The sequence below is a fragment of the Ananas comosus genome, linkage group 12 (assembly GCF_001540865.1).
Source record: "Ananas comosus cultivar F153 linkage group 12, ASM154086v1, whole genome shotgun sequence".
Classification (NCBI taxonomy): domain Eukaryota; kingdom Viridiplantae; phylum Streptophyta; class Magnoliopsida; order Poales; family Bromeliaceae; genus Ananas; species Ananas comosus.
Genome location: NC_033632.1, coordinates 7,302,119 through 7,330,083, shown reverse-complemented (window position 1 = coordinate 7,330,083; position 27,965 = coordinate 7,302,119). Strand labels below are relative to the sequence as shown.

General features: G+C 40.5%; 1 protein-coding gene across 2 annotated transcripts; it reads left to right on the top strand.

The window, feature by feature from the left end:
* LOC109718070 (brefeldin A-inhibited guanine nucleotide-exchange protein 1) lies at nt 28-24,353 on the top strand. Of its 2 annotated transcripts, XM_020244075.1 has the most exons (11): nt 28-1,378; nt 10,701-11,018; nt 11,244-11,574; nt 11,684-12,106; nt 12,187-12,479; nt 12,573-12,846; nt 20,469-20,977; nt 21,096-21,417; nt 21,556-21,895; nt 21,994-22,661; nt 23,478-24,353. In XM_020244075.1, the coding sequence occupies exons 1-11, from the start codon at nt 315-317 to the stop codon at nt 24,084-24,086; spliced, it is 5,151 nt and encodes a 1,716-aa protein (XP_020099664.1). In that variant the 5' UTR covers nt 28-314; the 3' UTR covers nt 24,087-24,353. The 2 variants fall into 2 exon arrangements, with proteins under 2 accessions (XP_020099664.1, XP_020099665.1); XM_020244076.1 differs by lacking the exons at nt 28-1,378; nt 10,701-11,018 and adding an exon at nt 11,105-11,138 and having other exon boundaries at nt 11,234-11,574.

The window sequence follows — 27,965 nt, the reverse complement described above, 5'->3', positions numbered from 1 at the left end:
CAGAACACCGAAATGACAAAAACATACCCTTCGCTTCTCCGCTTCCCATACTCACGTTTCCTCTCCTCCTTCACGTGAGGAGGGCAAGGCGAATGCAAATTGCAAAACACCTCCTCTCATAAGTCTCAGATCTCCTCCTCCTGCTCCTCCTCCATCTCCTCCCGAATGGCCCCTTCCCCGATCTCAAACGCTAATCCCGATCCCAGTCCCTAACCTCAGCCCTAAGGTCGGATCGGATCGGATCGGATCGGATCGGATCCGCTCTTCTGCTTCTGCTTCTGCCTCTTCGTCGTCGTCTTATTCCTTCCAGGACGATGACGTCGTCGTCCTCCTCCCATCCCCTCGGGGGCGCATCGAGCGCGGGTCGCGTCCTCGGCCCCGCCCTCGACAAGATCATCAAGAACGCGTCGTGGCGCAAGCACTCCGCCCTCGTCGCCGCGTGCAAGGCCGTGCTCGACCGCCTCGACCCCCTCTCCGACTCCTCCGCCCCAGCCGCCGATCCCCCCTCCTCATCCTCCTCTATCCTCTTCGGCCTCTCCGCCGCCGACGCCGACGCCGCCCTCCACCCCCTCACCCTCGCCCTCGACCCCGCCTCCTCCTCCCCCAAGGTCGCCGAGCCCGCCCTCGACTGCGCGCAGAAGCTCTTCTCCCATCGCCTCCTCTGCGGCGACATCGACCACTCCTCGGAGTCCGAACCCTCCTCCTCCACCGCCTCCCGCCTCCTCGCCGCCGTCTTCGCCTGCTGCGCTGGCCCCGGCGACGATGCCGTCGAGCTCGCCGCTCTCAAGGTCCTCATCGCCGCTGTCCGATCCCCCGCCGTCGCCCTCCGCGGCGAGAGCCTCGCCCAGCTCGTCAGGAGTTGCTACAACGTCTACCTCGGCAGCCAGAGCGCCGCCAACCAGCTCTGCGCCAAGCTCGTCCTCGCGCAGGCCCTCACCATCATCTTCGCCCGCGTCGAGGCAGACACCATGGAAGTCCCTGTGCGTACTGTCTCCATTGCCGACATGATGGACCTCTCTGATCGGAGCCTGAACGACGCGAGCCTCGTCCAGACTGCGCAGAACTTCATCAATGAAGCCATGGAAGCTGGGAGTACCGATGCTGCCCTGTCTGCCCTGTCGACAAAGATGCCACAGCCACAGCAGCAGCAGCAGCAGGAGAAGAACAATGCGGCGGATGCGGAGGCGGGGAATGGCGAGATGAGTAAGATCAGGGAGGATGGCCTCTCCCTGTTCAAGAACCTCTGCAAGCTCTCGATGAAGTTCTCGATGCCGGATAATCCTGAGGACCCCCTCTTGTTGAGGGGCAAGGTTTTGTCACTGGAGCTACTCAAGATGGTGGTCGACAATGCCGGACCTTTCTGGAGGACCAATGACAGGCATGCAACGTTTTGTTACTAAACTAAAATTTGTTCGATTTTATTTTTCCTGATTCTTAATGATAGATACACTCTCAAAATGCAAACTTTTTATAAAACATGATGAAAATTAGACTTTTTATGGTCCATGCTACACATAAAGCATCCTGAAGTTGAGATGTTGAGATGTTGAGATCTCGAATAAAATTGGAACTTGTGAGACACCAGTTCCTGTGTAGAAGCTATAAAGATGCGTAACTAAACAAACAAGCCATTGTAACTACTTTGTCGAAAATGTAATAACCACCATCGGCGAATGCTGTGCTCTTTCTGCGGAAAATGTGATAAGCTCTAATACCAACTTTTCCTACTTCCATTTTTTTTTCTTTTTGTGTTTTAATTGATACACAGTTGAAATGCAAGTTTTTTCGAAGATTTCATGAAAACTAGACCTTTCGTTTCATGGTCTCCTCTCACATAGATAACACTTATGTTGAAAACTATTGTGTGATTTGTAAGAACTTCTTTCGTCTTTGTTGTATCTATTGGCAAACATTTGTACTACCCTCTTTTCCGAGAAAATATTTTTACACTTATTAATTTAGGGTTGAGAACTATTAAATAATAGTTCCCAGTCGGTAAGCCGCCGAGAAAAGCGAATTACACAACTAGGTCAATTGAGGTAAAGATAATAAGTAGCTAAAGATAAAGTATGAATAAGGTAATGGAAATAAAAGTTCAAGTACCACAATGCCTCTAAATGACTATGTTAATTAACATGTATATAGCTCTACTACTATCGAATATACAAGTATATAATGACCAACAAGTATGTTCAAGAACTATGTATGCATTCACTAGTTGTGATGTACAATGTTAAGTTTACTTAACTTTTACCCAATTATCGGGGACTTACATAATGTATTGTTCCAGCTTGTGCCACGCCTAATGGCTCCGTGGTAGTCAACATTCTCTCTCTAGGAATGAGCTTTGCCCACAGCATCCCACTTTGGTGCCCAATCCCGCACGGTAAGCATGATGTCGCAAAGGCCAACTCTAGAGTGCCGGCTTGTAGAGAGCGACTCTCACAAGCTTGTGCGAATGAGCACAAAGGCAAACAAGCGTGATCAAATGCATATGAAACCTTATTCATCATGTCTAAATATGGAATATCAACTGACTATCTAGAGGTCGATTATAATGTCATAATGTTATCTCAAATTGTTCATCTTGGTTAAGGACCATATACTTAGCCCTATAACTTGTTATTAAAGTTCTAGCCCAATAGTACCACTAGTTATGTAGTGTCTCATATAATACAACTACTCATCTATAACATGCATATATATGTATACTTGCACAAGAGAAGATTAATAGGTCAATTACAAATTCATGTGTCATGACATGCAAGGCATGTTATTGTCAGTAAACCCTCTGCTACATAGAATACGTAGTCTAGCCCCCAGGTACCAAGCCCTTACTAGCGGGCTTCCGAATAAGATCCCCTTCCTATTGACATCTATGCTCTGCTGGACATAAAAGAGGAGCTCGAGGCCGTACCAAGGATAGATATGTTGATCTCCATCAGCAAGTGAAGAAGGGAATCCTATCTATCTAGTTGCTATAGTCCTAAGGCGAGTTCGAAGTAGATGTGGTAGTTGACTATCTTTGCTTCACACGACGACCCGAAGACTTCTCTGAATCAGAGACAAAAAGCAGGGAAGCTTGCTTCGATCTCCTAATAACAGGATCTGGAGCGGGATTGGCACACAGAAACGTTGTGGAAGTAGTGGTTGTTCGGATCGATTTCATTGCTAGCTCCCCACTGGCCGTTCATGGAGCTATCACCACCTATGGTGCTCCTACTTGGATCTTCTCTGCTGTTTACGCGAGTACTGACTATCGCGAGAGAATAGGCTTTTATTGATATTGATCTTTTGTGTCGGAGTTTGTTTTGTAGAGAATGTAAACTTTCTCATAAAGAATGAATATGCCATGAATCCAAAAATTCTATGATGTCATGACTAGCATAAGAAACCATTTATTAAGTCTTATAACATGATAGGAGACATAGGGGGAGTTCACCCATTTCGATGAGGTCAAAACCACCGAATATCCTTCGAGAACTTGATCGTTTCTCAAATAAAATTGTCCCCTAGACCTCTTGCACCCTAAGAAAATTTTCAAGGGGTTACAAGTTTCTAAAAAGTTCACCACGAAATTCACCAAAAATCTAGTAGAAAATAGGTGAAAATTATGTTTGATCAAGTAAAACTTGGCCAAGGTCCAAATCAATGTAATGGGGCTTCAAATCCAACCTAAAAGAGTGTTCTACATCCGTCAATTTAACCTCAAAAGCTCACAAAAAGAAAATTCCAAAATAAATCCTAGTTTCCACCAAACTAGGTTTTCTACTAAAAATTCTTGCAAAACTCACAAATAGAGAATGCAAGAAGGTTACTAATCTCAAACTAAGCTCCAAATCAAGCTATAAGATGTTAGGGTTGAAGTCCAAGCCTCAAACAAACTCTTTCCTTTAATCCCGAGCTTCCCTCCAAGGCCTAGATGCATGCATACATGAAGGAGATGAAGAAGAGAAAGAAAACTTAAAGATTAGAGAGGTGTTGGAGAAGAAATCCAAGAAGAGAGGAGAGAAACTCACCTCTTTCTCCTCCCTCAACCTCAGCCACAACAAGGCAAATGAGAAGGGTGAAGGGGTATTTTTCATATTGTAACAATATCCCTAAAAGCCCCTCAAATCTCAAAAATTACAAACTGTAAGAAGCAGTCTCTGCACCATTGAGTACTGGTACACGAATTGGAGTATCGGTACTCGGGCAGTTTCGTTACCCGAAGGTCAATTCCGGAAAACTCGAACGTTGGATATTCCGGTTTCTATCGCGTTCCGGTACCCGTCCGATGCAGTACCAGTACTCAGCTGAGTTCCGCAAAACTTGAGAGTTGCCTAAATCAGCACTCCACTGAGTTCCGGTACCTCATACCCAGTACCGGTACTTAACACAAAAACTGCAGTTTCGCAGGATTTGATGTCAAAATCCGTTCTCGGGCCCATTAAGCTTCGAAAACAGACCAACACACCCGAAACATCAACCCAAACTCCCAAAATAGCTCAAAATGCTGTTCTTACACTAGAACTCTGCAATTTGCTAAAGTTCAATGTGCTACATGTGCTCCATGAACCAAGTCTTGCGACTATTCATTTGGGAATTTGTCGTAGTTTACTTCAATGACATTCTAGCACAAGTCCTGAAACTCATATAGACCAATTAAGACAAGTGCTTCAAACTTTAAGAGATAACAATTTATACCTGAATCTTAAGAAATTTACTTTTCTGATTGATAGCCTTACCTTCTTAGGATATGTGGTGTTTACCGAGGGAATTAAGGTAGATTCTGTTAAGATAAAAGCAATTCAGAGTTGGCCAACCCCAAAGACTATGACTGAAATATGATGTTTTCATGGACTTGCGTTGTTTTATCGGCATTTCATTCGAAATTTTAGTTCATTAATTGCTCCAATAATTGATTGCCTAAAAAGGGGTAAATTTACTTGGACGCCTGAAGTTGAAAAAGTTTTCAATTGGTTCAGGACAAACTTACAAAGGCTCCAGTACTTGCCTTGCCCGACTTCAAAGAGGGATTTGAAATTGATTGTGATGTCTCACATATTGGAATTGGAGGGGTACTATCTCAAGAAAAACGTCCTATAGCCTTTTGTAGTGAAAAATTGAACTATGCACGAGCGTGTTACTCTACTTATGATCTTGAATTTTACGCAATTGTGTAGGCTTTGAAACACTGGCAACCCTACTTGATTCATTGAGAGTTTATTTTTAATTCGGACCATGAAGCATTGTGATATTAAAATTCTCAAAAGGACTTGAACAAAAGACATGTCAAGTGGACTGTATTCCTGCAAGAACACACTTTTCATTTGCGGCATAAACAAGGTGCATTGCAATCATGTCGTTCATGCACTCAACCATCGAAAACATTTGCTTGTCACTTCTTTCTTACGGATAGTAGGATTTGAGGTAATAAAGGACAAATATCAAAATGACCCTAACTTCGGTACTATCCTAGAAAAGTGTCCATCTCCTAACAATAATTCTCCTTCTGATTACTGTTTGAACGAATACTTTTTCAGAAAGTCCAAGTTGTGCATTCCCTAGGGATTGTTAAGAGAGTCCTTGATTCATGATTTACATAATAGTGGGCTAGGGGGCATTTCGGGAGAGACAAAACTTTGGATTAGTTTAAGAGCGGTATCGTTGTCTTAACATAAGTGAGGATGTTGAAAGATTTGTTTAGCGTTGTAAAACTTGTCAATCATTTAAAGTACAAACTCAAATACCGGCTTGTATACTCTGCCCATTCCTACTATATCTTGGGAAGAAATTACCATGGATTGTCCTAGGCCAACCCAAGACTGCACGCCAAGTTGATTCAGTTTTGTGGTTGTTGATCGTTCTACAAAAATAGCTCATTTTTTTCCTTGCAAAAAACTTCTGATGCATTACATATTGCAAAATTATTTCTCAATGAAATTGTACGTTTACATGGTATTACTAAATTAATTGCCTCTGATCGTGACACATAATTTGTTAGTCATTTTTGGAGAACTTTAACGTCAAAAGCAGGAAGCAAATTGAATTTTAGTAGCCCATATTATCCACAAACTGACGGGTAGACGGAAATAGTAAATCAATATTTGGGTAATCTTTTAAGATGTTTAGTTGGAGAAAAACAACCACAATGGGATTTAATCACACTCAAGCTGATTTTGCTTATAATAGTTCCATAATCGAAACATTGGAAAATCTCCTTTTGAAGCTTTAGCCCACTTCCTTGACCGAGCACCCATACCTTACCCTAATAGAGTTAGTGCAGATGTCAAATATTATCTAAAACAGATTCAAGAGGTGAAGCAACAAGTTCATCAGAGATTGCGGGATTTCACTATCAAGTATAAGGAGTCAGTAGATAAACATCGTCGAGGAATGACTTTTAATTAAGGGGATAATGTTTTAATATATTTTAGGAAAGAAAGGTTCCTAGTTAGAGGTTATAGCAAGTTGAATAGGAAAAAGTAAGAGCTATTCAAAATTCTGAAGAAGTTAGGGGAAAACGCTTATCTAGTTGATCTGCCCCTAGAAGCATCGACATCCCCGATCTTCAATGTCAGCGAGCTATATGAGTATCATGTAGAGGCCCCCTCTACTATCGATATTTGTGGCTTGACATCTCGCACCAACATTGAAACACCATCAGATGGGGTGGAGGAAATTCTGGATGTGCGTGAGTCTGCAACGTGTCGTGGTACCCATCATCGATACTTATTAGTACATTGGCGTAGGCGACCATTGTCTGACAGCAATTCAATTTCTAAGGCGGAGTTGTGCCAACTTCGAGAGGACTTGTACTAGAGCTATCAGGATGCCATCTTGACGGGGTCGAGCTCTCTCCGATTCAGGGAGAATTGATGCAGCAAATAAAACTTTTTATTTTTGAATGCAATTTTCGTTGTAAGTTCGTGTTTGATTCGGGCTTAAATCGATTAGTTTTAGTTGATTTAGTTAACCCAAACCTTTTCTCCAATAAACATAGAAACAATCCCAAAAAAGCCTTTTGGTTTTCCTAAAATTGCTTCGTCGTCTATGCATGACCCTTGGGTGACTGAAGAAGAAAAGGCAACAATTTATTATAGGATAGGTTCTTAACACTATAAATACTTGGTTCTTAATGCTTTGAGGGCAGACTTGATGAATAGAAACTTACTTTTGCTCTTGTTCTTATTCTTGCTATAGTGTTCTTTTTCCTCTACTTGATCATTGTCGATTCTTCCTCCTGGCAAGATCGGTTTCTACTTTTGCCCCTCTTCTTCTGGGTGTTTGCCTCTTCTATTTCTTCCCCGTTGTTGAAGTTCTGCTCGTGGTATACCGCCTTCCTAGGTGATCGTGGATCCCCCGCAATTGTGTGATCGATGCGCTTCTTATTATCTTCTTTTCTCCCTCATCTCCTGATATCCCATTATCCTTTTCAATCTAGACTTCCACCATTATCAATCATCATTGCCAAAACAACTAAATCTAAAAGTTTTAAGTCTGATAAAACCGAATTTACCTTTTTGGAACTATTATTTATTTTTAGTTGGTTGTTTTTATCTCATATATTGAAGGTTTATTACCGTCTTAGTATTGTTTCAATTCGATTTTAATTTTGTCTTGCTGAAATCTTGTTTTGCTTCTTACTTTAATTTTAGTAAAGCTCTGCGGAATTGATAGATTTGAACCTAGTTTATTTCAAGAAATACCTTTAAACGAAAACAAAGTTGAAAATTTAGATTTAGCAACCCCTTGGTTTGCGTCAGAGAGAGAAAAAGTGATAACATGGCTGAAAAAAAATGTCCTTGTTATGACAAAATTTGAAAAACTCTTGTTAGTCGGGTAAAACCGTCGAAGAAAGTTGAGAAATAGAGAGGAAAATGAAGCAACGAGCAATGCCGCTGGTGACTGGTCTATGTTTGCGGGTGTAGACGGAGCAAAGCTTTTATTACTGACAAAAGTGGAGTACAAAAGGATGTCTCTTGGAAAACTCTAGCGTCGAAATTTACCCAATGCTTTCTTTTGATATGCCCCAATCCATGGAATAAGCGGTATATTTATATAAGTGGTTTGATAATAAGACTAGGGATAATATCAACTAAACTAATCAGGTTGATCAAAATAGAATAAGATTAGGAGTACTAATCCTGATATAACTTAAATGGTCAACCAAAAACATAATAGGTTAGGAAAACTACTGGCCATATCGGCCTAAGCCCCCTACTACGACCATAGACGACTACAATATTTCTTGTTCGCTTTCTAAAGAATATCGCAACATCATAAATCGGGGCAGGTCCAAGAATTTGAGACACATTTAACAGACTATTATTGAGGCTTGATGCTTGTATAGTCTCAGGTAATGCTTTAAGAGGTGTGATGTGAGACCCCAGATAGTCCTATATATGAGATATAATAGGGCTAAAACTCTTAACCCGGCTTAAGCATTTTGGGTGGTGGCAAGGCCCAAGAGGTTAAGAGAGTTAAGCGTGCTAGGACGGGAGTAGTCCTAGGATGGGTGACCCCCTGGGAAGCTGGGGCGTTACAGATGGTATCAGAGCCAATTACCAGCCGGAAGTGTGAGATGAGTCTCGGCTGAGCCAGGGTCTGGATGACGGGCTAGCGAGATGAGTCTCACATCGCCTGGTACTTGTGAGTCTGAGCCTGACGAGGACGTCAGGGCTTAAAGGAGGGGAGATTGTGAGACCCCAGATAGTCCTATATATGAGATATAATAGGGCTAAAACTCTTAACCCGGCTTAAGCATTTTGGGTGGTGGCAAGGCCCAAGAGGTTAAGAGAGTTAAGCGTGCTAGGACGGGAGTAGTCCTAGGATGGGTGACCCCCTGGGAAGCTGGGGCGTTACATGTGAGGTGCAAAAAGTGCAAAGGACTTTTGGAGCCTCGGTGCAAGGCTTCTGGCTCTATTGGGCTAAGCCCCGTGCTTAACGCCATTGACCTCTACAAAATTTCTTGTTCAGTTTCTAAAGAATTTCAAATGACATAATAAGTCGGGGAGGGTCCAAGAATTTAAGACATATCTAACAAACTTATTACCGAGGCTTGATGCTTGTGCAGTCTTAGGCAATGTTTTACAAGGTGTGAGGTGCAAATAGGTGCAAAGGACTTTTGGAGCCTCGGTGCAAGGCCCACGTGTGAGGTGCACGCTTGAAGAAGGTGAGGCAAACCTTGATACAATTTTCTTTTTAAAATAAGTACTCTTGAAATAATCTAGTAACGAACAAAAACAAAATAAGACATTAAAAGCAAATTACCCAAAAAATCACTCACAAGCAAGCATATACTGCAAGAAAAGAGACAAAATTAGTATATGTAAATGCTAAATATTGTAGCAAACTAGTAAAATAGCAATGCGACATGAACTCTCAATGTTTAAAAGGTAAAATAATGGAATTATTAATGAAATAAAGAAAGGGCATCACAGAAATAAAAGTTCTACATAAGAAACATGTGACCCATTTATCCTTAACATATTGTGAGGCCCCTGCCTCACGTGCACTTCGTTCCCCAGCACAGTGCTGCACCTCAGGTGAAACATGGTGCAGAGGCTTGTGCCTTGCGCCGGCTGAGGCATACGTCTTTTCAAACAGTGGTCTTAGGTTACGACGTTCCGCCTTTGGTGCAATGAGGTGCAGAGGCTTGCACCTCGCACCTGCTAAGGCGTGCACCGCAGGTGCGCCTTTTCAAACACTTAACCAGAGGTTTGTACTATTCTAGGTTTTAGTTTTTTGTGATATTCTAGATACAGTTTTTTTTATTCACAAACTGTTGCTAGCTGTTTATATCTGTTATTATTACTTCAACTACCATCTCTCCCATTAGTTCAATTTTCATTGTTTTGTACCTAGCGTGAGACATGGAAGTTATTTGCTTACTCAAAGGATCAATATGGAGGTTATGTGGAGACAAAGAAATATTAGTATTGGACCTCAAGGATATTGAGATTTGCCAGTCAGTAAATGTTAGCTCAAATTAGGTTTGAGAAAAAAAAACTTGTATGTGGAATTATTTGGGTTGTATAATATCTTGGCTTGTCTAGTGCATTTAGCTGTAGGCATGACTCATGTACTAATCATACACGTTCCAACTTGATAATCTCAGCAATATTCATTAAATATTTGCATATAAACCTGCACATTTTACTGAAATTGCAATAATGTTCATTTTTATCACTAAGTTGCGGTGATAAATTGACTCTCAGCTGATTTTTGTGACTAAGAAAGTTAATGCATCGTTTGTTATTCTCATTCAATTCCTTCTATTCAACAAATGCAAAAAATTGATTGTTGTTATCAAATTAAATTACCAAAGGCCCCGTATTCTGTCACCTATTTTAGATAGATTCTTTCACCATCTTACCATTATTTGAGGTGGCATGTTATCAGTTTTTGTCAAAATGTCAAAATTTTGCCATCAATGTCTTAGAAGTGATATTACCTATCTGTTTACTTAATTACTCGTTTTTTTATTTTCTACCACTCTTTTGTACGTTTGTCGACTGTAGAGGTTGAATAGCATTTCTGCGGTTCTGAAGCTGTATTTTCACATTCATATATGCACAGATGGAAATATTCGTTAAATCCTAAGCGACGATCATAGCAATAGAAGATAAAAATGCACTATTTACTTTAGGCTAGTTAACTCTGACTGGTGCCTTTTTAATTAAAAACTACTCTTGACACCCTCCTTGTTCATACAGGTATCTTGGAGCAATTAAGCAGTACCTCTGCTTATCATTGTTGAAGAATAGCGCATTGTCAGCAATGAGTATTTTTCAGCTTCTCTGCTCTATTTTCATGGGCTTGTTGTCAAGGTTTAGATCTGGGCTGAAAGAGGAAATAGGGATTTTCTTTCCCATGCTTGTTCTACGAGTTCTTGAGAATATTCTTCAGCCTAGTTTCCTGCAGAAAATGACGGTTCTCAACTTGTGGGATAAGATCTGCCAAGACCCGCAGGTTATTGTTGATATTTTTGTGAACTATGATTGTGATGTCGATGCGCCAAATATTTTTGAAAGGTACCAGAGTCTACAGAATTGAACAAAAGTCCATCACTTGTTCCTTCCTTTCGACAAATAACCAAAGCTAAAGTTCCTGCCATTTCGTTTAAGCCAATTGAATGAATAATAAAATATACTGTAATGTTTCAACTCTGAGTATCATTCTCCTTGTTACAACCTTTTTTCCTGCAAATTTCAGTTAATATGTATTAAAACACTTTTAATTCCATCAGATGATCGCAGGACTGTCAATGGTCTTGTCAAGACTGCTCTTGGTGTCCCTCCTGGATCTGTGACAACATTATCCCCAGCCCAAGATTATACTTTCCGAAATGAGTCGATTAAATGCCTTGCTACTATCATTAAGTCAATGGGCGCATGGTTGGATCAACAATCGAAAATAGGAGATTTTTATCTTAAAAGTACTGAGACTGATCATTCACCAGACAACCCTATTTCAATCAACGGAGAAGAAGGTAATGGAATTGATTACGAATTGCAGTCCGATTTTAGTGTTGAACTCTCTGGTGCTGCGACACTTGAGCAACGCCGTGCCTACAAATTAGAGCTTCAGGTGAAAATGGTGTCTTGTTCTGTGTAGTACTATTTCTTGTTGCTAGCCCACACTTATTAAAGGTTCCAAGTGCTCTTATTTGTTAAACTAAATAAACTGTCTATTGCAGAAAGGCATAACATTGTTCAATAGGAAGCCTTCCAAGGGTATTGAGTTTCTTATCAACACAAAGAAAATAACTTCTTCTCCGGAAGCGGTAGCTTCTTTCCTGAGAAGCACAGCTGGGTTAAATGCTACAACTATTGGAGACTATCTGGGTGAAAGGGATGAGTTCCCTTTGAAAGTTATGCATGCCTATGTGGATTCACTAAATTTTCAAGGCATGGATTTTGGTGAAGCAATTAGGTTCTTCTTACGAGGCTTCAGGTTACCTGGAGAAGCACAAAAAATTGATCGTATCATGGAAAAGTTTGCCGAGCGCTACTGCAAGTGCAATCCGAATTCTTTTACTAGTGCGGATACTGCATACGTTCTTGCTTATTCTGTAATTATGCTTAATACAGATGCTCACAATACCATGGTCAGAGATAAGGTGGGTTTTGTTAAGTTTCTTGTCATTTACTTTAGAAATTGTGATTTGAAGTTCATTCCTTCTTGCATTTGTTACTGCAGATGTCGAAGGCTGATTTCATTCGTAACAATCGAGGAATTGATGACGGAAAGGATTTACCTGAAGACTATTTAGGTTCACTGTATGATCAAATTGTGAAAAGTGAAATAAAAATGAGTGCTGATTCTTCAACTGCACAAAGCAAGCAGCCAAGCAGTATCAATAAACTTTTAGGCTTGGATAACATTTTTAATCTAGTTGGATGGAAACAGGCGGAAGAAAAGGCTCTAGGTGCAAATGACTTTCTTATTAGGCATATCCAAGATCAATTTAAAGCAAAGAGTGGGAAATCTGAGTAAGATTGATTCAGAATAATTCACACTAAAATGTTTGATTTGCTTCTTACATTCAATTGTAAATAGCTTACTCAAGCTTGTTGATAATGCAGGTCAGTATTTTATGCTGTCACAGACACGGCAATACTAAGATTTATGATGGAGGTTTGTTGGGCCCCTATGATGGCTGCTTTTAGTGTGACGCTTGACCAAAGCGATGACAAGGCTGCGACGTCTCAGTGTTTGCAAGGCTTTCGATCCGCTGTGCATGTCACTACAGTAATGCGTATGCAGACACAGAGAGATGCTTTTGTGACAACTGTAGCCAAATTCACGTGCCTTCACTCTGCTGCTGACATGAAGCAAAAGAATATAGATGCTATGAAGGTAAGATCTCTGAGAAAGGAAGATTTCTGCATAATTAAATGTTAAACTTCTATAAATGTTTGAATTTTGATGTTGGGCTGCTGATGGTCACATCTACAGTCACAGCGGTGTAAAACTAGATATTTATGATTATCAGAAACAGTTTATGAGTATCAAAAACGGACTTTAATCTCATGCAATGTAAAACACTGAATGATTGACGAGTTGCAATTTGATTGCTAGTTTTCCAGTTAAATAGTTTAGTTCCTGGGTTCCTTTTTTTCTTTTTGCAACATCACCTCTAGTAAACTTTCCATCAAAAGTCGACTCATTCGGCGAGCACTTGCGACCATGGTGACTTTGTTCGACAAACAAGCAGAGTCCATCCTGGACACTCGACTCATTCGGCGACGTGGAGTTCCGCCGAATCTTGAGTACTTGGTGAAGTGGAAGAATCTCCCCTACGGCGAGGCTAGTTGGGAGAAAGCGGATACACTTTGGCAGTACCAAACGCTCATCGACGAGTTCCAAAAGCAGCGCGCGACGAGGACGCCTGCGCATTGGGTGGAGGAGGGTGTCAGGGACTTAGAATCAGTGTTTGAAAAGGCCCGAGGTGCAAAAAGGCGCAAGACTCTCGTGGAGCCTAGGCGCGAGGCGCACTGCGAGGTGCGCGCCTCAAGAAGGCGAGGCGCACATTTACTAAGACATTTAATTTGATGTTCTACATTAAAAAAACTCTAAAATAACCATACAAAAATAAAATAACTACACATGCATATAGATTCTCAAGTTAAAAGAAATATATTTTAACTTTCAACTTAAAACTTAAAAGTGATTGTGGTGTCAATGTTTTCATTTGGTCATTCTTCAAGTATCATCCTCGTCCTCATCCTCATCCTCTTTGTGCTGCTCCTCCTTGCTTGTTCCTACTGCCAGGATGGCTGAGGATGCTTGCCGGAAGCCCACGGATACAGAAGGGATAGGAGAACACGAGAGGGAGAGGCGAGGGCGGTAGAAGGAAAGAGGGCGGTAGATGGATTTCATTAGGGTTTTTTTAGGTTTCTTTTAGGATCTTTTAATAATCTTATCGGGTTAAAACATAACATTTATATCCGAAACCCAACAACCCAATAACATTAATCCAAAACCCAATAACATTAAATATTGCGAGGCGCGCGCCTTATGTGCACCTCGCACCTCGCCTGAGGCACGCGCCCCAACCATGAGGCGCACGCCTCAGCAATAGTGCCTCGCCTCGCGCCTATGCGCTGAGGCGCGCGCCTCAGGTGCGCTTTTTCAAACACTGCTTAGAATAATTTTGTGGCAGCCCGGTCCCTGGCCCAACTTTGCTAGCGAAAACGGGTTGAATTGGTTGTCAAGGAGACCCAAACTGTCACACCTCGAGACCGCCGATTTGGCAGGTTCGGGCACGTCAAACAGACTCCAAACGGACAGCACCTCCTCTGTCCGCCCAAGGCCAAACAACAAGATCATGTATAAACAAGTTGCCCAGGAATAACTTGAACGATATACATGATCATACACGAAGCACCACAAGTGCTAACAAGTAAGAGCAAGACACAAGTATACATACAAGTGAACAAAAAGAGAGAATTCTATTTATTACATTCATTCATCCACAATTTACATCTTATTTACATTTACATCTCCCAAAAGATATATAAGCAAGTTCATCATATCGTACATAGATAGCTCTCCAAATCCTCACCTATACAAAGTCACTCATGTACATAGGGTGCCACTAATGCAAAAGGAAAGCTACTAATACTAAGGTGCTTTGCCCTTACCGTGATCCTCGCCCGGAGCGCTCGAACTAGGCCCTGCAACAAAGTGGGGTGAGAACTATATAAATATAGTTCTCAGTAGGTTCGGCCGCTGACTCCGCCGATCTTCCCACTAGGTCTAAGCATGTATAAGTAGATAAACAGATAGATAGATATGAAATAGCTACGAGCATAGTAAGGAAATCTACAATAATATACTACTATGCCTCAATCAATCGAAACGAATGTATGCACTATACCGTAATGAGCTCACTATCATGATACTATGTTCAATAAACGATGACATTCATTTATTCACCCAATCTCTTGGCTAACCCTAAGGTTCGCCCTCGACTCACTATGCCATCTCGTAAGGTAAGGAGACGCACCTCGCTCGCAAACCTGAGACCGTCTGCGGGACATCAACTCTGCCCCTCGTGTGACAACTCCGGAGCGCACGGCTTGTGTAGAGTGACCACCCCAAGCTCAAACAGACTATGAGTATGATCCAATCCTCTCAACTGGAGGATACCCTACCTACTAGGGCTAACAATCACTCGGGAATCCACCTATCCCAATGTTCATATTCGAGTGTTCCAACTACACTAAGTTCTTATGCAACTCATAGCTAGGGAAATTCACCTATCCCTAAGTTCATGAGCGTTTCTTCTACACTATGTTTTCATGCCACTCATCATGTTATCAACACTATTTACATGCCACTCGTTATGTTGTTACGAAACCGTCAAGTTCATTTCCTATCTCGGCACTATAGGATATTGATGTCAAAACCCGATCCCTACCTATTCCTAAATTCATGTATCCACCTCATACTATGATATCAACTAGGAAAGCATAAGGAATGGAAATGCAATACAATCCTACGATGCATATATATAAGAGATGCAAGATCAATAGTGTACTAAGACAAAAAGGGAAACCCGGTTGCTTCGGGATGACACCCCCCACCTTTTTGGCGATGTCGCGACTCTAGGAACACGATTCGGCGATTTTAGGACGTCGCCTCGGCCTTCCAGGCGGAAACGAAGCTCCAACCGTCCTTTTCGCCAATAACTTCGCACAGGCTCGACGGATCGCCGAACCGACGTCGCCAACGTGTTTGAATACCTAGCAATTAGGTTTACATAGATCTAATGTAGATCAAAACCCATCATCTCACAAAAACTCCATTTGAACCCTAGATTTCAACCAATGCAAGAATCCTCTATATAACTTCATGATTCAAGCATTAACCCTTTACATAGCACCCTAAGATGCATCTAAAACCATTTTAGAGCTTAAAAATCTAAACCCTAGGAATCTACCATTAAAGGGCTTAGAAGCTTACCTCCAAAAGCTTGCACCTAGGTGAAGAAGAAGAAGAGGATGGTGGTAATCCTTCTCCTTGCCTTAATCTCCACCAATTCCTTCTCCTTTCCCACCTTGTAGAGAGAGAGAAAGAGAGTTTAGAGAGAGAGAGAGAGGGAGGGCTAAGTTTAGGGTTAAGGGAGAGTGAAAGAGAAGAGTGTCTATCACCCCTCTCTTAATCCCCAATGTCACAATTGCTCAAAATCCCCTCAACAATGCTAGTTATGCATAGCCCAAACTGGACATTTTCGGGCTACGGGGACCGGTCCCTCTAAGGGGGGACTGGACCCCGAGAGCGAGTCAGTGCGCAGGATTGCAATCTGCCATTTCCCACGCGTACGGGGTCCGGTCCCCTGCCAAGGGACCGGTCCCCGAGAGCACAAAAATTCTGCAATGTGCAGATTTGCACTATCTTGCTCTCCAAGGCCCCCTGCAATGCACTTTATGTGTTTTTGACGCATTCGGCCTCTCCGAAGCGTTCCGAACTCGTCTTCGATCAATTTTGATCGAAGTTCGGATTTACGTTTCGCGGTTTTCCTTTCCTTACACAAACCCAACCCGCTGTGGAAAACTCAAGAGTTGCAAAACTGCCATGAGTTATGGTGTGATTCTTGAGCTTTTGGCTAGTATGAGGGTTTATTATGAGTAGGCTAGTGGGTGGGTTATGTGGCTAGGTTCATTGTATCCTTAGGCCTATAAATAGTGGGGTTTGGCTAAGGCCAAGATACACAAGAGAGAGTGTGTTTGTATGCTGTAATTTCTTTTTCTAAGTAGTGGAGTACTTAACTTTTTGAGTGAACCTCTGTCTCTCTCTCTCTCGTTTCTTCCCTTTGCATACTTAGTCGTAGGGTGCGAAGGTCCGCGCTAGCAACAAGGACAAAGGTTTGTTCATCTCTGCGAAGAAAGGTGGGCGCCGCACGGGCTTTTTGAACGAAAACGCTAAGTCCGTGACAGTACGCTGTGCTTGCCACCTGTCGCTCATGCTTGCTGCTGCTGTTGTTGCTTCTTCTCAGAAGATTTTGGGGGTGGTGGGGTGAGAGAGAGAGAGAGAGAGAGAGAGAGAGAGAGAGAGTCTGACAGAGAGGAAGCGAGGAGAGGGAGGGGGTGACGGTAGAGATGAGAAAGATGAGGGCATTTTTTTTTCTTGGAAACCGTTAGCTCGAAGCCTTAACGTAATATATGAAATTTGACTTATTATCCAACCTAGTAAGACAAAAAACTGCATAATTTCGCATGCTTGGCCGTGTTAAGAAAGTGCGGCTCGCCTGCATATCAGACCGCATAAGGTATATGCTGTGCGGATTGGGCGTTGCACCGCATATGCGATCACATAGCCCGTATATCAGACCGCATAAGGTACATGCATTCCATTGCACCACATATGTGGCTGCATGAAACACAGTTTGGAACATTGATTATTGGATATGTTAAAAATAATACTACACAATATGACATTATCAAATATCAAGGTAAAAACAGACTGATCTTTTACCTGCACTATGGACTATTTGATTTGGTTACCCAACTTTTTGAATTTTTGATTTTACTACCTAGCTTTTCAATTTGTTTGATTTAAGTCAGTCAAGACTTTGAAATTTGAATATGTCGTTTATCTTTACAAGTTTGATTAGTATATTTCATGCAAATAAATTCATTAAGGTAAGTGATTGCCTTAAATTTGAAGTCAAAGTGCTGTCGTCTGACTCAAATCAAACAAATTGAGAGGTTGGGGAGTAAAAGCCAAATTTTGAAAAGGTTGGGTAGCCGATTCAAAATGGTCTATAGTTAATGAAAGTTTTGTACATTTTTACCAAATATTAATAACCAAGCAGTTAAAATAAGAAGTATTTAAAATATTACTAACCAGTAATTATATTACTATGAAGATAGTTACATTTATATGCGTAATTGGTAAACAAATTTATATGAACATAGTTACATGTGTACATGTATACTCATCAATTCGACATCAATTATGGCACTTCAAACCCATGTAAAGAAAAAAAAGAAAGAACTGCTGCATATGTGGCTGCATATTTTGTTGCCTGTCACATGTGCGGCCACATAGTGGTTTGACCGCATATTGCGTTGCATATTACGTATGCGGAGCGGTTGATGGCCCGAACCTGCATATGCGGCCGCATAAACCGCTCTTTGGAACACTGATATCTAGAATGAAAGCTTAGAGTAATTTGTGGTTTTGAGCATTTTTGTTGTGCCAATTTCCATTTCTGGAATGATTTGTTTTTCACTTTACCATGATAATTTAGTTTCGAAACTCTTTTTTTTCGCCTATTGCGTGTAATTTGTTTATTGAGCTTATTTGAGTATTTTAAATTTCCTGAGAATTTTTGTTAATGTGGGCCTTGTTCCTTGGGCTTGCACCAAGGCTCTAGGAGCCCTTCCACTATTTAAATCTATATCATAGACGTATGTCGTTCAAATTGTGCATTTTATATCCTTGAAAAATAGCCCATATTTGTTCAAATACCTCTCTGCTTTATCTTTCCTTAACAGAATGTCTAAACTTTCAACATTATACTGTAAAATGAGCATTATAGCTTTATTGTTATTGTTACTTTTGGTTATACCATCTAAATATTCATAGATAGCTTAGTACCAAAATCTCTATGTTGTGTCAATTTGCATTTCTGGAATGATTTGTTTCTCACTTTATGGTGATAATTTAGTTCTGAAACTTTTTTTTTTCCCGCCTATTGCATGTGATTTATTTATTGATCTTAATATGAGTATTCTAAATTTCCTGAGAATTTGTAGATGTGGGCCTAATTCCTTTGGTATGCACCTAGGCTGTAGGAACCCTTGCACTGTTTGGATCTATCACCTAGACATATCGTTCAAATTTTGCATTTATAAGTTATAACCTTACAAAATAGCCCATATTGGTTCAAATGCTGCTCCCCTTTATCTTTCCTTAACAGAATGTCTAAATTTTCAAATTAAACTGTAAAATGACCATTATAGCTTTATACATTTTTTTAATGTTATCTACCATCGAAAAATTGTTAGATGGCATATTACCAAAATCTCTATGATGTGTCAATTTTTATTTCTGGAATGATTTGCTTATCACCTTACTGTGATAATTTAGTTTTAAAACTATTTTTGTTTTTTCCACTTGTTGCATGTGATTTGTTTATTGAGTTTATATGAGTATTCTAAATTTCCTGAGAATTTTTGTAGATGTGGGCCTTATCCCTTGGGCATGCCCCTTGGCTCTAGGAGCCCTTGCGCTGTTTAGATCTATCATGTGGGCATATGTAGTTCAAATTTTGCATTTGTGTCCTTGCAAAATAGCCCATATTTGTTCAAATGCCTCTCTGTTTTTATCTTTCCTCAACAGAATGTCTAAAATTTCAACATTAAACTGTAAAATGACCATTATAGCTTTATTATTATTATTATTATTATTTATGTTCTATTATCTATCATCCAAATATTGGTAGAGGCCTTAGTACCAAAATCTTTTATGAAGCGATCTTAGTTGATTTGTATCCTCAGTTAAATGTTGATGGGGTTGACCTTGGCAAGTGCTGCAAGCAAAGTTTGGAGGGGCGTATTATCGACTACACTATCTTTTGGAGTTCTTTTATCCAAATGGCACTTTGTAGGGCATACATGTAAATGCATATATTTTGAAGGCTATATAGGCAAAGGCCTCTCTATGATGAGGGAGATGGATTATTGAGATTCTCAGATATTGACTAACTTTAATATCGAAATTCGAAAGTATTATTTCCTCTAAATAATTTTGGAATGGTGCCTTGTTTTTATATTTTGCAACTATATGGATAATGATCTGTTATCAGATTCTTCTTAGTATTATAAGAAATGAAGAATTAATGAAAGAAATAAAGAAAGGTGTATCAAAGATGCATATATGAGATAAAATCTTGGGAGAGCTTAGCTGGTAATTCTGAGTCTGAAATAACTTTTTGTTCATTTGCAACATTCATATTCAAGTCGTTGAAACTAGAAGTGTATGCGTTAGCTAGAATTGAATTAGATTGAGTTGGTTTCTATGTATTTTATCATGGTTAGACATTCCTTTCTGCTTTTAAAAACATAACTCTGCTATTACATAGCTAATTAACAGGTAAACAGAGAAGGATGAGACTTTTAAAAGATGTAACAGAATGTACTGATTCCTGGAACTTGGACTACCTTGATTTTCAAGTATTTTCTGTTGAAGTAGGTCTTTTTTGCAAGAATGATGCGAAGATCTGGATTGAATTACTGTAATTGATCTCATGTAAGTGCAATACTATATTGCATGAATGTAATGAGGCATGCTTGCTTTGTTTGCATACTTTTCTGAAAGGTTAGATTAGAGTTTGCAACCCTGCTGTTCCTTCGATGTCAAATCAATGAAATTATCAACTTTCTCTCATGTTAATGTATCTTTAGAAATCATGCCATCATCAAGTGGCACTTGCACAACAAAGTTTTGCTGAGTTTCTGTGTTAACAGGCTATAATATCGATAGCAATCGAAGATGGTAATTATTTACAAGAAGCATGGGAGCATGTGTTAACATGTCTTTCACGATTTGAGCATTTGCACCTGCTGGGTGAGGGTGCTCCCCCTGATGCTTCATTCTTTACTGTAACTCTTGCTGAATCAGAAGAAAAACTGCCAAAGGTACCCACGATTCCTTCCTTGAAGAGAAAAGGCAATAATGCGCTTCAACATCCAGCAGTAATGGCTGTTGTTCGTGGGGGTTCTTATGATAGTGCATCAATTGGAAACAATACCTCAGCGCTGGTTACTCCAGAGCAGATTAATAGTTTCATATCAAACTTGAATTTATTAGACCAGATCGGGAATTTTGAGCTAAATCATATTTTTGCTCATAGCCAGAGATTAAATGGTGATGCCATAGTTGCTTTTGTAAAAGCTTTATGCAAGGTCTCCATGGCGGAACTGCAGTCTCCAACAGATCCTCGCATTTTCAGCCTCACAAAAATTGTAGAAATTGCGTAAGGATCATTTTGAAACCTTTTTTTCTGATTTTAGAAATTTCATACCTGGAATCAAACAAGATTTGAAGTTCTGAAATTTTGTTTTGGTCTCACTCCAACCTTTTGTCTTTTGCAGGCATTACAATATGAGTCGTATACGATTGGTGTGGTCACGTATCTGGAACGTTTTATCTGACTTTTTTGTCTCTGTTGGGTTATCGGAGAACCTTTCAGTTGCAATATTTGTGATGGATTCCTTAAGGCAGTTGGCCATGAAATTTTTGGAGCGAGAGGAACTGGCAAATTATAATTTTCAGAATGAATTTTTAAGACCTTTTGTGGTAGTTATGCAGAAAAGTAGTTCTTCAGAAATTAGGGAGCTAATAGTCCGATGTGTCTCCCAAATGGTTTTGAGTCGGGTTAATAACGTTAAATCTGGTTGGAAAAGCGTTTTCATGGTATGTGTTATCTCTTCGTGGACCATACTTATTATTCAAATTGCTTCTTCACCATTCTTTACATTGTAATGGTGAATGTAAGCTCCTTGGGTCAATTACTTATGAATAACAGTTTAAAAAATTCTCTTGACATTTTAGGTTTTTACAACTGCTGCTGCTGATGATCGAAAAAATATTGTCCTATTGGCTTTTGAGACCATGGAGAAAATCGTTCGAGATTACTTCCCTTACATAACCGAGACGGAGACCACAACATTTACTGATTGTGTCAAATGTCTTATCACGTTTACAAATAGCAAATTCAACAGTGACGCCAGCCTTAATGCTATTGCGTTCCTTCGATTCTGTGCTGTTAAACTTGCAGAGGAAGGATTTCAAGTCAAGGATACGGAGTACCAGTCAAATGCAGATGCTTCGGAGGGAAATGCAGTCAACAGCAAGGATGATCATACTTTCTTTTGGGTTCCCTTGCTTTCTGGTACTATGTTTTTAAAAGATAATTGATGCATTTTATTAATGTAATTGTTTGAATGTATTCTGTATTGCAATATGTCTTGTTTACCTCTGAATTCCCAGGTTTATCAAAGTTGACATCTGATCCAAGACCAACCATTAGAAAAGGTGCCCTAGAAGTACTCTTTGACATCTTGAAGGACCACGGACACCTCTTCTCAAGCACGTTCTGGATCACCATTTTTGATTCTGTTATTTATCCAATATTTAGCACTAAAGAAGGACGAATACCAACTAGCCCGGTCTCAGCAACAACCACCGAACAACCTGACGAAGACTCTTGGAACTATGAAATCGATTCTGTAGCTGCAAAATGTTTGGTCAACTTATATGTTACCTTTTTTGACATTGTGCGCCCACAACTAGGAAATGTTGTTTCTATCCTCACAACTTATATGAGAAGTCCTAATCAACAATCTGCTAGTACAGGTGTAGCATCATTATTGCATTTGACAGAAAATATTGGGAGCCAGTTGTCAGAGTCAGAGTGGAAGGGAGTCTTATTGCGCTTCAAAGAAGCAGCTTTTCTGACTTCATCTGTATTCCCTAGAATTGTCAGGATCATGCAAGATGTTGAAATTCCAGATAAAACTGAATCTTTATCTGATGCTGACCAGTATTCAGATCATGAATTTGCTACTGACGATGAAGAGGAGGCTAATATGGAGACTGCATCTTATGCTATTGTTAGATTGAAGAGTCATATAGCTCTCCAGCTCCTAATTGTACAGGTATGTTTAACTTATCCCTTGCTGCATTAGTTTGGTCTCTCGAAGCTTCTATAGAACATTGAAGACTTGATGTCTTAATGTCACTTGTTAACACTTTTTAGCAATTTGGTTGTAGTAAGAATGGCAATGCTGTTTGGCCTTGATAATATATCATCATGACAATGCAACTGATTACATATTGGTCCTATAGTGTACTGTTTATCTCTTTTGTTAGATATTGTAAAGGGAATGCTCTATAGCCATTTCTGCCACATTTTGTAATGAATCTGCTGAAGCCTTCTTATCCTAGTTTGATGTGGTAGATTCGATTGCTTTCTTATCCTAGTTTGATGTGGTAGATTCGATTGCTTATGTAGCGAACAACTTGTTCTATATTTTACTCCGTTTTTGGGCCTGAAACATGTATCTATCTGGATTTCAATCAGCTAGCAAGTCAGGTCTACATTGAGTCAAGTTGGGTCAGTTTCCTATTTTGGGAATCTTGGTCAGTATTTTCTTTTTCCTTTTTCTCTTACCAAATTGGTTTTCTCAACTTAAAATCTTATCGGAGGAGGATTCCTATGGATATATTTGATCATAAGAGTCTTATTGCTCATTATTCCTTAGTAGGAAATATCCACTGGGATGTTTCCTACATTATATTTATCCGCATAATTCTAAGTGTCATGGTTTAGTGAATGAGAAATTCATCTTGAAGTCCTCTGCCTTGTGCCATCTTTATTTTTCAAATTTTTCTCTCTATATTTCTGTTTAATAAATTCTCCAGTTTTTTCCCCATTCATTTGGATTTCAAATTTACTATATTTATTTCTACAGACCATCGCTAAACTGTACAAGGTCCACTGGAGATCATTCTCATCTGTCCACATGAGCCTTTTATTGGAGATGATATCATCTATTGCAGCACATGCAAGCGAAGTGAGTTCCGAGCGTGCTCTCCACGCCAAGTTCCACAAAGCATGCTCTCTCTTAGAGATCTCGGAGCCGCCGTTTTTCCACTTTGAGAACGAGTCTTACGAAAACTACCTTATGCTCTTGCAGTCACTTCTCCATGACAACCCCTCTCTCGCTGAGGAGATGAATGTAGAATCCCAAGTAGTAATGATATGTGAGAAGATATTAAAGATATACTTAACATGTGCGGGATATGAACTGTCTGATCAAAATCGAAAAGATGGACCGACCTTGCACTGGATACTTCCTCTGGGATCGGCCAAGAAGGAAGAATTGGCTGCTAGGGCTTCGCTGGTTGTTTTGGTTATGCGGTTAATAAGCAGTTTGGAGACAGATTCATTCAAAAGAAATTTGCCCTGCTTTTTCCCTTTGCTGGTTAATCTTATTCGCTGTGAACATAGCTCCGGAGAAGTGCAGCGCGTACTGTATGACATCTTTCAGTCATCAATAGGGCCAATTATTCTGACATAAATAAGCAATATATATATATATATATATCACATACATTATTTTTTTGGTGTATTTATATTGAGAAAAAGAAGTTATTTTGCTGTTTTAGATTTGGATTTATGTGAAGGCGCCTTGCACTAGCATCAAAGTTTCGACACTGCAGGTATATGCCCTGACGGGCCGCTTCACCACCATCCACCTAACCGACAACTTCTTTCTCTCATATTGATTTCAAGTTTTGTTAGAATGTTATCACCCTTGTAGGAAATATAAACTTGTATTAAGTTCGATCGCTATGTCCTATTGCTGCTGTTCTCCGCCGCCACCGCCACCGCCCGTCAATGAAATATTTCTACCAAGTACAGCCGAGATTAGACTCGTTCATTCACTTATTATTCAAGTACGTTTGTCATTTTATGCAAGTATTGGGGGGTGGACTGGCGATTCCCTGCTTTCTCATAAGTGTTGTGAGAGTTGATGCTGTCTTTTGTTTGCCATTGCTGGTGAAATTTATGTTCAAATCATAGTGGTGGATTAGGCATAGTTTTGCCTAAAAAAATCCAAGTAGCAACAGTTAGTTTCGAAGTTTTGAATGCTTATTCTTTTCCTCGCAAATAACATGGGGCCTGTAAATATGTACAATCATGCAAATACCCGTGTTAGGTTGGCTTAACCTCTAAAAACCTTGTTTATTTGTACGTACACTTTGGGAAGGGTATCTTAGAAAGCATCTTTCGCATAGCAACCCAGGTTTTGCTGGGAATCTAGCAGTGGCGGGCATGCAAATGACTAAGTTTTCAAAGCACACGCACGTAAATACTAATAGCATATTTACAGGGGCGTATTGCAAAAAGAATTTCCCCCTATCATCGCCTATTAGTAAAAAATTTTGATTGCATAGCGTTGAGGTTCAACTTTTGCTGGCGTATTTTGCATACAATCTTCTGTTGATAAATTGGTTTTGCTGTATATCAGTGTATTGCAATGGCATGTTGGAGTAGGAGTTGTTCAATCGCAGGCATCAGCCTAAAACAGAGCATATTCAGCAAGCTACGTTTTGGGCAACACTATATTAAACAGTAGGGTCAAAAAGCCCTTCTTCAGTCTGTGCTCTGATTGTGGCTTGGCGGTTCAGTCTCTCCCAAGATATCATCAACTGCTAAGAGGTAACTCAGTTGGTGGGGGTGGTCCCCCAATCTAAAATCAACTGGTAAGAGGTAACTCGGTGGTGGTGGCCCCTAATCTAAATAAAACTTTTACGAAAAAGAAGAAAAACACAGGAAAAGATGCTCAACCCACAGAAAAATAGAAATCATGCTTCTCAGCTCAAATACGAGGTTTTGGGTGCCAGAAACCCACTTTTTGGGCGCCCGAATCCTAAACCCACTTTTTGGGCGCCTGAATCCTTGTAACTTTGACAAATCTCACCTTTGGACGTCTAGACAGAAGTCTGGATTCACATAGCTCCACCCAGAACACTTTCGGGCGCTTGGACTCCTCCGTCCGAAACTATTGTGAGTAACTGTTAACTTGTCGAGCCAATTGTTAGATAACCACCAATCTAAATCCAAATTCCTACCGTACATTCGGGCGTCCAAAACTAGGATATGAATCCACATCTAAGCCTACACAGGTTATTCAGGTGCCTTTGTCACGCCCTGAGATCCAGCGGAAGCCCACCCGGTGCGTGTCCAGACCCGTTATATGCCTACAACATATAAAGCGTCTACACAAAGCAATAAACAAGAATCTAGAAATATTAGAGCATAAATATAACTAAATTCTAATGACAAGTGGAGTAAAAAGAACTAAACAAGTAACATAATCCAAAAGTAGATACAACATAAGATCACAAATACAAGTACTAGGTATATAAAAATGGTAGTCTCTACACATAGCTACAAAAGCTCTCACTCTCTACATCAAGTACAAAATAGAGAGATAAACCACTTAGTGGAAAATACTCCTCGCTATCTAGCTAGATGCGATCCCTTTTCCGCGATCCCGAGCCTCTCCCGGTGTGGATGGCTCTGTAACAAAAACAACAACATAGAGGGTGTGAGAACTGTTAATCAATAGTTCCTAGTGGGTAAGCCATCGACATTAGCAAAATACACCACTAGGTTATGGAGGCATAAGTAGTATGCTCTAACATTTAATGAAATGGACAGCAGGTATATTAATGTAATATACCGAACTTCGAATTCATGAAGTTACGATGTATGTTAGCTTAGAGAGCCATTGGAATTATTCCGGCGAAGTTCGGGAGCATTCGGGTGCTTCGGTGCGCATAGGGCGCAAAAACGGGACCCGAAAGGCTATGTTGGACCGTGGACTAAATCCGGCATTAGCATGGGTGAAAGGATGATGAAAATATGTTCGAAAACATGTTTGGAGAGCCTCGGTTAGATTTGAAATGAATCGGAGGTCAAACGAACGAAAACGAGTGAAAACGGAGCTAAAACGGTGAAAAAGCTGAAAATTTGGCTAAGTCCTTGAAGGCTGATTTCTGGACCTTCGGGGACCGGTCTCTCAGACAAGGACCGGTCTCTCAGGGACCGGTCCCTCATCGCAAGGACCGGTCCCCGAAGCCCGAAAATGCCCAGTTTGGGCTGTTGCGAGGGAAGCATTGTGGAGGGGCTTAAGTGCAAAATGGCACTTATGAGAGTGTATAGAGAGGACCCTTTCTCTCTCTCTCTCATTTCTCTCACTCTCCCACACCAAAACCTCTCCCTCTCTCTCTCTAGAAAGAAAAGAAGGAGAAGAAGAGGGGAAAGAAAGGGAAGAAGAAGATGAAGGAGAAGAGGCCAGAAAGATGGAGCTTCATCTTCATCTCCTTCCTTGAGCCATGGGAGCAAGCTTAGAGAGGTAAGCCTTATGCTCTCTAATGGTAGACTTNACACCAAAACCTCTCCCTCTCTCTCTCTAGAAAGAAAAGAAGGAGAAGAAGAGGGGAAAGAAAGGGAAGAAGAAGATGAAGGAGAAGAGGCCAGAAAGATGGAGCTTCATCTTCATCTCCTTCCTTGAGCCATGGGAGCAAGCTTAGAGAGGTAAGCCTTATGCTCTCTAATGGTAGACTTTTAGAACTTGGTTTATATGTTCTAGAATTGGATTTTATGTACTCCTAGCATGTCAAATAGATGATAAATGCTTGGATCATGAGATGAAATGGTAGATTTTGCAATAGTTGCATGTTAGGGCTCCAAAAGAGGGTTTTTGTAAATAGTTGAGTTTGATCTCAATTGACTCTCTGTAAACCTAATTGGGGACCAAACGAACGCGATGGAACACTCGGTTCGACGATTCGACGAGTGTACGCAAAGTTATTGACGAAACAATCTATTTTAGTACAGATAGCCGCAGCACGCGGGATAAGCCTCCAAAAATCATGAAAATGGATCGGGAGCATCGTGGTGTTGGGGAATAAACTCCCGAACAGACGGATCGCGGATTGGTGGCCGTTCGGGAGGTCGCGCAAGAGTTCGGGCCAAACCGGGTCACTGGTGCCGTGGGAGGCCGATTGCAAGTGACTACAAGCAATCGGAACGCGTTAAAAGGTGGGTTGTGTTTACCGAAGCGACTAGGTCGCCTCTATGTCTAAGAGTGATGGTTTCATGTTGATGCATGTAATGGTAGCTAATGATAGAATGTATAAATGCATGAAAAGGATATGATGTGGGCTACCCAACAATGCATATGGTCATAGTGCGAGAATGCTAAGTAATGCATAATGACATAGTGTGAATAATGTTAAGTGGAAAGCATAAAGTAAATGATATATGTTAGTCATGTTGCATGAGTAGAAATGTTAATGTAAGAATGCATATAGATATGAAATAAGAATGCTAAAGAGAAAGTATGATAAGCATGTTGTGGAGATCCTAATGTAAAGATGTTAAG

Coding starts and splice junctions, on each gene's coding strand:
- LOC109718070 (XM_020244075.1), top strand. CDS start 315: ATGACGTCGTCGTCCTCCTCCCATCCCCTCGGGGGCGCATCGAGCGCG. Junction 12,107..12,186: donor ATACCATGGTCAGAGATAAG/GTGGGTTTTGTT, acceptor TTGTTACTGCAG/ATGTCGAAGGCTGATTTCAT. Junction 12,480..12,572: donor GCAAAGAGTGGGAAATCTGA/GTAAGATTGATT, acceptor TTGATAATGCAG/GTCAGTATTTTATGCTGTCA.